The following is a 12,682-nucleotide window of genomic DNA, read 5'->3' as shown; positions in this document are numbered from 1 at the left end:
CACTATCTCAAATCATACTGCAGAGGAGACTGACCATTGCAGAGGGTGACTGGAATTTTTATTTCAGAGATTTAAGAGGAGGAATTGGTATAAAATGAAGTGTTTTTCATAATGCAAGTCACAACTCATTCATAACAGATCATAAAATCAGTTCCAGTTTTTTTCATAATGAAATTAAATTAAAATTTAAAAATTGGAATGCATTGTATAGGGTATTATTTCATAATAATTTTCGTTTCAGATACACAACACACATTTGCATGTACTGTATCACAATATAAAATATACTTTTTTTATTTTTGAGACTGGGGTCTCTCTTTGTCACCCAGGCTGGAGTGCAGCAGTGCAATCTTGGCTTACTGCAGCCTTGACCTCTTGGCAAGTGATCCTCCCGCCTCAGCCTTGCAAGTAGCTGGGACTACAGGTACATGCCACCACACCTGGCTAATTTTTTAATTTTTGTAGAGACAGGATCTCACCATGTTTGCCTGACTGGTCTCAAACTCTAGGCCTCAAACAATCCTCCCACCTCCACCTCTCAAGGCAGAGGGATTACAAACATGTTGGGATGTCTGTTGGGATTACAGACATGAGCCACTGTGCTGGCAAAAATGTACTTCTTACTGTGGATCAGAGTAAAAAAATTTTAAGAAACACCAATCTGATAGAAAGAGCATGACTGTGGGATAGATGTTGCTAAGATAGAAGCAGTGTATATAATTGATTAGAAGTTGATCATAGCAATGGAAAATCCAATTGTTGTTTCTCTATCCAATAGCTGTAATATTTCATGTTTCCATTTGCATATAGACCCTTCAGTGATAACTCAGCAAGAGATTCTCTTCGAATCTCTGATCCTTCTCCCCGGATATTACAACTCTCAGTAGCCAAAGGCACAGACCCAAACTATCGTCCTTCAAAAAAAGTAAGTGTGCCCATGTGGAAGAAACAGTTTCTGATTGACTTGTAACATGCTACCTACCCTCTTTTTCTAGATATGTTTTCCTTTCTTCCTGCTTGTTTTTCCCTCTTATCAAATGAACTTTTCTGACTCTTTCCTCCATGCCTACGGTATCAGTCAGGATTGGATCAGAGAAGCAGAACCACTATGGGTGATGTAGAATACAGGATTTATTATAGGGATTAGCCCTTCAGCAATTGTGGGAACTGGTGGAGAAGCCTGTGGAAGCCTGTTATGGCAGCTGGGACTTGAGTCTGGTTATACACCTAGAAGCAATGAGATATAATAGGGGCAAGTCAGCAGTTCCCTGGAATATGTCTATGATAGGGGAAGCCTCTATGGGTTCTTTAGGCAAGGAGGGTCTAACCTCTTCAGATGGAGGAAAGATTGATTCTAATAGCAAGGGAGGCTCAGCAGTATTTTGGTGTTTAAAGTCCCCAGCTTCATTGGAATCTGCCCATATATCCCCATTCCAATGTTCGAGGCCCCACTCTTTTCCAATCATTGCCCTTAACTTTAACATAAAAGACCATTCAAATTTGGAAATTCAATTTTCACTGTAATTCACCCACTCACAAAATTAGATTCTGGGTCTGGTTTTCAGAATGTTCAGCCCTATGCAGTTAGAAGACAAGGCTTTCAAAATTTTAGGAAAGTCATAGAAGCTTTCTGATTCTGTATGTGGACATTACCGTGGAATTTTATTTTTTAATTTTTTTAAGACAAGGTCCCACTCTGTCACCCAGGCTGGAATGCAGTCATGTGATCACAGTTCACTGCAGCTTTGACCTTCCAGGCTCAAGTGATCCTCCTACCCTGGCCTGAATAGTTGGGACCACAGGTGCATGCCACCACAATCAGCTGATTTTTACATTTTTTTGTAGAGACAAAGTTTCCTTATGTTGTTCAGGCTGGTCTTGAACTCCTAGGCTCAAGTGATTCTCCCACCTTGACCTCCCAAAATGCTGGGATTACAGGTGTGAGCCACTGTGCCTGTCCTACAGTTGTATTTTAAAGGCCTGACATTACCATTTTCTTTTCTCAGGTTCTTCAGTTGACTTAGAAGCAACCAAGCAATCCTACTATACTTATTTATTTCACTAAAATGTTTGCTTGTAGCAGCTGCTTCATCACCCAAAGCCTTTCTTTCTGTTTTGCCACTGCATGCCATGGACTACAGTGTATTTTTTTTCACCACTAGCAATAGAATCATTAATGCCTTTAAATCTAATCAGTTTGGAAAACAAACTCCAGATAATCTAAAACCAATACAGAGAACCCAGCCTTAAAGTTCTCATCTAGGTGTCTGTTGCTTTATGCCAAACCATCCCCAAACTTAGTGGCATAAAACAACAATGATTTTATTATGCTCAAGGATTTTATGACTGAGAAATTCTGACTGGGCAAGCAGGTATGGCTCTTCTCTGCTCCATGATGTCTAGGGCCTCAGCTGGGAAATCTGTAATGCCTTGGGTCTCTGAAATGGTGGGGGACTAGAATCATCTGAAGGCTCCTTTACAGTTGTCTTAGTCAGCTTGGGCTGCTGTAACCTAAAACCATCGTCTAAGTAAATTAAACAAAAGAGATTTATTACTCACAGTTCTGGAGCCTGGGAAGTCCAAGATTAAGATACTGGCATATTCTCTTCTTGGTGAGGGCCCACTCCCTGACTTGCAGACAACCACGATTTTGCTGTATACTCACATGACCTCTTCTTTGTAGGTTCTCAGAGAGAAAGAGAGAAAGATCTCTGGTCTCTCTTCCTTTTCTTATAATGACACTAATCCTATTATGGGGGCTCCAGTCTCATGACTTCATCCAAATCTAATTACTACCCAAAGCACCCCACCTCCTAATTCAATCACTGGGGATTTGGGCTTCAACATGTGAATTTCAGAGGGACACAGTCAGTCCACAATAATACCTGTGTGTGGTGCCCAGGCCGGGATAACCTAAAAGCTAGATAGACTCAGTTGAGAATATCTATAGGAGTTCCTTCATATGGTCTCTCCATGTGGCTTAGACCTTGTCATGAGAGCTGTTCTGAGAAGGAATATACTAATATGGAGTATCTCGAGGGTGAATATTTCAAGAGAACAAGTGGAAGCTGCATGGTTTTTATGGCTTGACCTTAGAAGTCACATAACGTTATAGTAGACATGCTCTGTTTATTGATGTAGTTACAAGTCTGGCCAGATTCAAGGGGTCAGGAACACAAACCCCACCTCTCAATTGAGAGAAGTGTCAAATAATTTATAGGCACTTAAAAAAAACTGCCACACCCAATGATGTAAGCTTTTTAGGTATCCTTGAGCATGGATTTTATATGCAGAAAAGACTGTTTAGAGGTATGCTATAAATAATCAATAGTCTTATTTTTAAATTTTCAAATTTAAAAGTTGATTTTTCTTAGGCTTGGCTTGCAAGTTTTATTATTTTATTTATAATTCCAGCAGTTTGTAACAATTAATTTTAAGAGCCCTAAATATTCTTTTTTACATAGCTGCCCCTAAAATGTTTATTTTATAAATTTACCTTTTACACTTTATTTTCATTCAACTTTCTCATTTTACAGTGCATAAAACAATTGTACTTTATCCATTCTTCCTTGGTCCATTGATTGACTGATTGATTGATTTCTTCATTCAACATTTTTCTTTTTTTGTGATTTTTCCATAAGTTATTGAGGTACAGGTGGTATTTGGTTACATGAGTAAGTTCTTTAGTGGTGATTTGTGAGATTTTGGTGCACCCATCACCCGAGCAGTATACACTGCACCATATTTGTAGTCTTTTATCCATCACCCCCCTCCCACTCTTCCCCCCAAGTCCCCAAAGTCCATTATATCATTCTTATGCCTTTGTGTCCTCATAGCTTAGCTCCTGCGTATCAGTGAGAACATACAATGTTTGGTTTTTCATTCTTGAGTTACTTTACTTAGAATAATAGTCTCCAGTTTCATCCAGGTCACTGCAAATGCTGTCAATTCATTCCTTTTTATGGCTGAGTAGTATTCCATCCTATACATATACCACAGTTTCTTCATCCACTCATTGATTGATGGGCATTTGGGTTGGTTCCATGATTTTTCAGTTCTGAATTGTGCTGCTGAAAACGTGCATGTGCAAGTATCTGTTTCAAATAAGGACTTCTTTTCCTCTGGGTAAATACCCAGCAGTGGGATTGCTGGATCAAATGGTAGTTCTACTTTTAGTTCTTTAAGGAATCTCCACACTGTTTTCCACAGTGGCTGTACTGGTTTACATTCCCACCAGCAGTGTAGGAGTGTTCCCTGATCACTGCATCCACACCAACATCTGCTGTTTTTTGATTTTTTGATTATGGCCATTTTTTCAGGAGTAAGCTGGTATCGCATTGTAGTTTTGATTTGCATTTCCTTGGTCATTAGCAATGTTGAGCATTTTTTCATATGTTTGTTGGTCATTTGTATATCTTCTTTTGAGAATTATCTGTTCATGTCCTTAACCCACCTTTTAATGGGATCGTTTGTTTAATTCTTACTGATTTGAGTTTGTTGTAGATTCTGGATATTAGTCCTTTGTCAGATGTATAGATTGTGAAGATTTTCTCCCACTCTGTGGGTTGTCTCTTTACTCTGCTGACTGCTCTTTTGCTGTGCAAAAGCTCTTTAGTTTAATTAAGTCCCAGCTATTTATCTTTGTTTTTATTGCATTTGCTTTTGAGTTCTTGGTCATGAAATCCCTGCCTAAGCCAATGTCTAGAAGGGTTTTTCCAGTGTCATCTTCTAGAATTTTTCTTTTTTTTGAGACGGAGTTTCGCTCTTGTTGCCCAGACTGGAGTGCAGATCTTGGCTCACTGCAACCTCTGCCTTCCAGGTTCAAGCGATTCTCCTTCCTCAGCCTCCCAGGTAATTGGGATTACAGGCATGCACCACCACACCAGGCTAATTTTGTATTTTTAGTAGAGATGGGGTTTCTCCATATGGGTTAGGCTGGTCTCAAACTCCCAACCTCAGGTGATCCGCCCACGTCAGCATCCCAAAGTGCTAGGATTACAAGGGTGAGCCACCGTGTCTGGCCATCTTCTAGAAATTTTATAGTTTCAGGTCTTAGGTTTAAGTCCTTAATCCATCTTGAGTTGATTTTTGTATAAGGTGAGAGATGAGGACCCAGTTTCATTCTTCTACTTTTGGCTAGCCAATTATCCCAGCACCATTTGTTGAATAGGATGTCCTTTCCCCACTTTATGCTTTTGTTTGCTTTGTCAAAGATCAGTTGGCTGCAAGTATTTGGGCTTATTTCTGGGTTCTCTACTCTTTTCCATTGGTCTATGTGCCTTTTTTTATTTTTTCCTTTTTTTTCTTTTTTTGAAACGGAGTCTTGCTCTGTCGCCCAGGCTGGAGTGCAGTGGCACAATCTCAGCTCACTGCAATCTCTGCCTCCCAGGTTCAAGTGATTCTCCTGCTTAAGCCTCCCGAGTAGTTGGGATTACAGGCACCCACCACCACACCTGGCTAATTTTTGTATTTTTAGTTGAGACAGAGTTTCACCATGTTGGCCAGGCTGGTCTCGAACTCCTGACCTCAAGTGATCCGACCACCTCGGCCTTCCAAAGTGCTGGGATTACAGGTGTGAGCCACTGTGCCCAGCCTGTGTGCCTATTTTTATACTAGCACTGTATTGTTTTGGTGACTATGGCCTTATAGTATAGTTTGAAATCAGGTAGTGTGAGGCCTCCAGATTTGTTCTTTTTGCTTAGTCTTGCTTTGGCTATTCAGGCTCTTTTTGGTTCCATATGAATTTTAGAATTGTTTTTTCTAATTTTGTGAAGAATGCTGGTGGTATTTTGATGGGGATTGCATTGAATTTGTAGATTGCTTTTGGCGGTATGGTCATTTTCACAATATTGATTCTACCCATCCATGAGCATGGGATGTGTTTCCATTTGTTTGTATCATCTATGATTTCTTTCAGTAGTGTTTTGTAGTTTTTTTTGTAGAGGTCTTTTGACTCCTTGGTTAAGTATATTTCTAAGGGTTTGTTGTTGTTGTTGTTTGGGTTTTTTTGTTGTTTTTGTTTGTGTGTGTGTGTGTTTATTTTTTATTTTATTTACTTTTGTTTTTTGCAGCTATTGTAAAAGTGGTGGAGTTCGTGATTTGTTTCTCTGCTTGGTCACTGTCGGTGCATAGAAGAGCTACTACTGATCAGTATACATTAATCTTATATCTGGAAACTTTGCCAAATTCTTTTAGTAGTTCTAGGAGCTTTCTGGAGGAGTCTTTAGGGTTTTCAAGGTAAATGATCATGTCGTGCAAACAGTAACAGTTTGACTTCCTCTTTACTGAGTTGGATACCCTTTATTTCTTTCTCTTGCCTGATTGCTTTGGCTAGGACTTCCAGTACTATGTTGAAGAGGAGTGGTGAGAGTGGGCCTCCTTGTCTTGTTTCAGTTCTCAGAGAGCTTTCAACTTTTCCCCATTCAGTATTATGTTGGCTGTGGGTTTGTCATAGAGGGCTCTTACTACATTAAGTTATGTCCCTTGTTTGCCAATTTTGCTGAGAGTTTGCTGGATTTTGGAGAGTTTGTCAAATGCTTTTTCTGCATCTATTGAGATGATCATGTGATTTTTGTTTTTAATTCTCATTGTGTGATGTATCACATTTATTGACTTGTGTGTGTTAAACCATTCTTGCATCCCTGGTGTGAAAACTAGATATTAAGTGCAAAATTGTGCATGGCTAAAAGTTTCATTCAATGTGCAAGATAAGCAAATAGATTGTAAGGTAATGGAGTATAAAAAGTTCATTCACATAGTGTCAAATGGTACTTTTTGCAGCTACCATTTAAGAAACTAGCATTTTTCAAGTCGTAGTATCAAGGAAGAATATCCACAGTTATTTGAAAAGACTCTTGGGCTCAATCCTTCCTCCTTGCCTCAGCCTCCCAAACTGCTGATGTCATAGGCATGATCTACCACACCCAGTCTTATGGTTCTTTCTAAGTTGAAAATTAAGGAAATGAACTGTATCTTATTATTCCTTGTTACGTCTTACATACTATAATTGACTAAGAAATGTTTGTTTAATAAATTGAATAAGTAAATGATTAAGTCTTTTTAGATCGTAAGCTTTAATTGAAAGCAATGGTTGCCATTTATTTCTTTCATTTTCCCAGAGCCTGAGAGGAGAGAAAGCTTTATTCATGCTTAAAAATGCTTAAAATGCTTAATTAGTACTTTGTTGTGTTGTACAAAGAGGTAGGCTCTTCAGTTTGAATGTTCTCTACCTCTTACTATGTAAACTTAAATAAATTAATGAATCTCATAATACCTTGGTTTCTGTCTTAGAGAATTAGAAATAAAAATGATGCCCGAGATGAGGAATAAATGATTCATTTTGATTTGTGTCCCCACCCAAATCTCATGTAGAATTATAATCCCCAGTATTGGAGGAGGGGCCTAGTGGGAGGTAATTGGATCATGAGGGTGGATTTCCCCCTTGCTGTTCTTGTGATAGTGAGTGAGTTCTCAGGAGACTTGGTTGTTAAAAGTGTGTTGCACCTTCCCCTTTGCTCTCTCCTGTTCCCACCATGTAAGATGTGTTTCCCCTTTGCCCTTCCACCATGATTGTAAATTTCCTGAGGCCTCCTCAGCCATGCTACCTGTACATCCTGCAGAACCATGAGCCAACAAGCCCTCTTTTCTTTACAAATTACCCCATCTCAGGTAGGTCTTTATAGCAATACAAGGATAGACTAATACACAAAACATGTGTATTATCATCATCATAATCTTCATCATCAAAATCTTCATCATCAATTAAATAGCACAAGAAGGAATTTGACTAACACACAAAACATGTAAAATTTGACTAATACACAAGATTAATACACAAAACATGTGAAACACCATCACTGTTAGTATCACCATAATCATCATCATCATCATCATCAATTAAACAGCACAGGAAGGAATTTTAACCCGCAGTTAAAGCCCCTTTTTATTTCCAGTTATTGATTATATTTTCCTTCAAAGTTTTATGGTAAGCTTTGATTTTGAATACAAGTAATTTAAATAGAAGACCATGTAATTTGGACAAATTTCCACAATTCAGATAGTGAAGAATAACTTGGGAGTCTAGTGGGGAGATGTGTGGTTCTGCTTTTCTTCTTGTTAGCTTTGGCTTCTTTTTCTTATCTACTCCAATTAGAAGGGAGACACTTAAATTCACTTTAAGCATGGTGATTTGTGATAATATAAGCCCCAATTCCCAAAGGGCAAAAATAATTAAGAACAAAGCTAAGTCACCCTTTATAGCAGGGATCCCCAATCCCCAGGCTGTGGACCAATACCAGTCCATGGCCTGTTAGGAATCAGGCAGCACAGCAGGAGGTGAGCAGGAGGGTTTACTCATTACTGCCTGAGTTCCACCTCCTGTCAGATCAGCAGTGGCATTAGATTCTCATAGGAGCATGAACCCTATTGTTAACTGTGCATGCAAAGGGTCTAGGTTGTGCTCTCCTTATGATAATGTAATGGCTGATTATCCAAGTTGGAACAGTTTCATCCCCAAACCATCCTTTTTCCAACACTGTCCATGGAAAAATTGTCTTCCATGAAACTGGTCCCTGGTGTCCAAAAGGTTGGGGACCACTGCTTTATAGTATTCTCATTTGGTGGGGCTGGGCCTGGCCTCCTGGCTGAGTTTATCAGTCCACAAATCAGCATTACCATTTATCTCTGAATCAGTATGTAACATTATTTGCTATTGCCTCAATGTCTTTAGTTTAACCGTTAAGTTCTTGAAAAGCCACGTTGGAATCCATGCAACCTAGTTTGAGAAAGATAGAAATTGATCCTTTCAACTGTGATTATAGGTTACTGCAAGATTCCCACCCTTTCTACTGGAGTGTTGAGAAGTCTGGCCCAGAGGTCAAATCATACTTTGTAATCTTGAACTAGATAGTGTTTAGTATTTGATACTTACAAGTACTGTTTTATTTTTTTCTCTAGATGCAAACCAAGATTTCACTTTCTACCCTGAGTGCGATTGCAACTCCAAGAATTGTAGACCTCGCCCACCCAAGGATCAAGTTAGAGGGTCTGTGCTATGAAAGACAAAGAAGTGAACTGCCCATCCGTCCTGTAAGCCATCACTACCTTGGTATCCTTCAGTTCACTTTCTGGCTGCTCCTAGGGTGCTATTTTGCCTCTACAGGGCATAGCCCAAAGTCACTGGAAAAGAGAATCTGGGAAGAGTGGTCTGTGGTGGGAAGAGAGACCTAGCTACATGATAGGGAGAAGGGGAAAAGAGTAGAGCACCAAGAGCATGGGCTTTGGAGTTCAGTTTTGGAGCTGGGTTCAAATCGCAGCCTCGTCACTCCAAGCTCTATGATGTTGGGACAACCTTCCTGAGCCTTATTCATTCAACAAATATTTGGATGCCTACTGTGAGCAAGGCAGTGATCCCAGTGAATAACTTGGAGCTCTATGCTAATCAGGGGAGACAAACAATAAATTAGTCAATAGATAATGTCAGATCATGCTAAATGCTATGAAGAAAATGACATAGAAAATGAATGACTAGCCGGGTGCGGTGGCTCACACCTGTAATCCCAGCACTTTGGGAGGCCGAGGCGGGCGGATCACGAGGTCAGGAGATCAAGACCATTCTGGCTAACATGGTGAAACCCCATCTCTACTAAAAAATTCAAAAGAAACTAGCCGGGCGAGGTGGCGAGCGCCTGTAATCCCAGCTACTCGGGAGGCTGAGGCAGGAGAACGGCGTGAACCCGGGAGGCGGAGCTTGCAGTGAGCTGAGATCCGGCCACTGCACTCCAGCCTGGGCGACAGAGCGAGACTCCATCTCAAAAAAAAAAAAAAAGAAAAAGAAAAAGAAAATGAATGACTGTGGGGTGGGGTGGTAAGATACTTTGCCTGTGGTAGTCAGTGAAGGTCTCTCTAAGGAAGGAACGTTTGAGCTGAAACCTGACTGATAAGGAGTTAACCAAGTGAAGATCATTCCAGTAAAGGGAAGATTACATGCCAAAGTACTAAAGTTGGGATGCACTTGAAGTTGGGTAGAGCAAGGTGAGCTAGGGAATTCTGGAGATAGCCATCCTCACTGATACGTCTGCTGTGTTGAGCAGTAACAGGTAAGTCATGGCACTCAGCACAGAGCCTGGAGCCTTCGATGGCTTCCCTCCTTCTTCATCCTTGACATTCCCCACCGTCAATTGCAGTGCCAACTTGGTGCCCTATTCCAGTTGGGTTTTCAAAAAATATCTAATGATCCTGTTGCCAAAAGAGGTGGGACCAGTTTCACCCTGTTTCAAGGAAACTGAGGATTTGATATGGAATTCTATTAGGAAAGAAAACCATTCTGGGAATCAGAAACCCTTGGAAGAGTGTCTTAAGTTTACTGAAGTAACTTGTGACTGTCAGGCAAATGACTTTATTCTCAGTTTTTTGGTATGTAAAAATGGAAGTAAGGCAGATCTTTCTGTAATTGCTAGGATTACTTGGGTTTGTCTTATTTTTTAAGGTCTTCAGAAAAAAGAAACACCACTGCAGAAAATCATAGTCTTAGAACCTGAAACAAATCTGCACCAGTGCAATGCAGAACACTTCCAAGACTACTGAGAGTGATGTTAGCTGTCCACCCTAATTATTTTGTTTTGTGTGTGTGTGTGTGTGTGTGTGTGTGTGTGTGTGTGTGTGTGTTTAGACAGTGTTTTGCTCTGTCATCCAGGCTGAAGTGCAGCGGCATGATCATAGCTCACTGCAGCTTCAACGTGCTGGGCTTAAGTGATCCTCCCACTTCAGCCACCTGAGCAGCTGTGACTACAGGCATGTGCCACCACACCCAAGTTTTTACAATTTTTTGTAGAGACAGGGGTCTCACTATGTTGCCCAGGCCAGTCTGGAACCCCTGAGCTCAAGTGATCCTTGTGCCTCAACCTCCCAAAGTGCTAGGATTATAGGTGTGAGCCATCATGCCTAGCCCCACTCTAATTCTTTTGAGTGAGCATTTAAAAGAGAATAGTAGATGTCATCCTAGATATTTTACCAATAAAGCAACATAACAGAAAGACAATCTGGTAGATGTGGTTTTCAAAGTAAGACTAAAAGGAGTCAGTCATTATATGTTTATTCAGCACCAACTATGTGCCAGAGCCAATTTTAGCTTTCAGCAAACAAGTAATTCCCCTTGAGCAGCTTATATTCTAATGGGGAGAAATACAGACAAAGTGAAATAACAAAGTGATAAATGAGCTGACGTGGGTGTTGACATGTGCTATGAAGAAGATTAAGTAAGTCCTGCAGAAGAGGGTAATTAGGCTGACTTGTCTTGGCTGGTCAGGGAAGACTTCCTTGAAAAATGTGATGTATGAGTCTAGAGACTTGAGTGAGGGAGAGGCAGCCAAGCCAAGGCTGAGGGAAGTTTTTTTTAAGGAGAACTAGCAAGTGCAAAGGTCCTGAGAGGAAAGGAGCTGGTCCAGGGCGCTGTGTGGCTGGAATCACAGGGATCAAGGGGAGGAGGGGAGGAAGATGAGGTCAGAGGGCAGATCATATAGGGCCTTGTAGGTCACAGAAGGAGCCTAAGTGATATGGTCTGGCTCTGTGTCCCCACTCAAACCTCACCTTGAATTGTAATAATCCCACATGTCAAGGGAAGGACCAGGTGGAGATAATTGAATCATGGGGTTGGTTTCCCCCATGCTGTTTTCCTGATAGAGAGTGAGTTCTCATGAGATCTGATGGTTTTATAAGGGGCTTCCTCCTTCACTGGGCTCTCATGCTCTCTTGCCCACCACCATATAAGATGCGCCTTTGCTCTTCCTTTGCCTTCTGCCATGACGGTGAGGCCTCCTCCCAGCCACTCCCCAATGGAACTATGATTCCATTAAACCTCTTTTTCTTTTTTTTTTTAATAATATACTAATAATGTTTATTGAGGGAATCAGGATAAAACTAAAATAACAGACAAAGTACGTAAGAAAGAGGGGTAATTGAAGTGAAGGCATTTTTTTTTTTTTAGGTGGACAGGAAGTAGAATTTATTGGTGAGTATTAAGAGGGGGCAGCACAGTGGAAGCCCTCATGAGTGCAGGGCCTGCCACTTGTCCAGAGCACCACGATTGGGAACGTACTTGACCCATCTGGGATGAGCCGCTTCTCAGCCACCATGTCTTCAAATTCATTGGCATTGAACTTGGTGAAGCCCCACTTCTTTGAGATGTGGATCTTCTGGCGGCTGGGGAGCTTGAACTTGGCCCTGCCCAGGGCCTCCATCACATACTCCTTGTTCTGCAGCTTAGTGTGGATGGACATAACTTGGCCAATGTGAACCCTGGCCACAGTGCCCTGGGGCTTTCCAATGGCACCTCGCATGCCTGTTTGGAGCCTACACTGGGGTAGTGCAAGGTCAGAAACATGAACATCCATCTGAAAGGTCTGTCTCCAAGGTCCCTTAGAGCAACCCATACAACAAACAGGCTGCATCACTACCAGGGAAGCTGCTGTTTGCAGCCATTGCACACTGGGCCCCCATGAGGAAACCTCTTTTTCTTAAGAAATTACCCCATTTCAGATATTTCTTCGTAGCAGTATGAAAATAGAATACACTAAGTGGGTATATGTATGTATGTGTGTATATATATATGCATGTGTATATATGTGTGTGTGTGTGTGTATATATATATATATATATATATATATATATATATATTTTTTTTTTT

The 12,682-nt window shown here is 40.8% G+C and overlaps 1 protein-coding gene, 1 non-coding gene and 1 pseudogene across 2 annotated transcripts in view; 1 reads left to right on the top strand and 2 right to left on the bottom strand.

The window, feature by feature from the left end:
* Nucleotides 1–12,682, top strand: part of THEGL (theg spermatid protein like) — an 87,923-nt gene that overhangs the window by 70,898 nt on the left and 4,343 nt on the right. The window contains exons 6-7 of the mRNA XM_023192249.2: nucleotides 811–925; nucleotides 8,956–9,087. Coding sequence (XP_023048017.1) covers nucleotides 811–925; nucleotides 8,956–9,087 — 247 coding nt within the window. The remainder of the gene's footprint in view (nucleotides 1–810; nucleotides 926–8,955; nucleotides 9,088–12,682) is intronic.
* LOC113219789 lies at nucleotides 12,043–12,496 on the bottom strand (annotated as a pseudogene).
* Nucleotides 12,397–12,526, bottom strand: LOC111526509. The gene has a single exon (XR_002726385.1). It is a non-coding gene; the product is annotated as a small nucleolar RNA SNORA70 (small nucleolar RNA).

Source organism: Piliocolobus tephrosceles, chromosome 3 (assembly GCF_002776525.5).
Source record: "Piliocolobus tephrosceles isolate RC106 chromosome 3, ASM277652v3, whole genome shotgun sequence".
NCBI classification, from domain to species: domain Eukaryota; kingdom Metazoa; phylum Chordata; class Mammalia; order Primates; family Cercopithecidae; genus Piliocolobus; species Piliocolobus tephrosceles.
The sequence above is the reverse complement of the archived record's forward strand: the minus strand, read 5'-3'. Positions and strand labels throughout refer to the sequence as shown.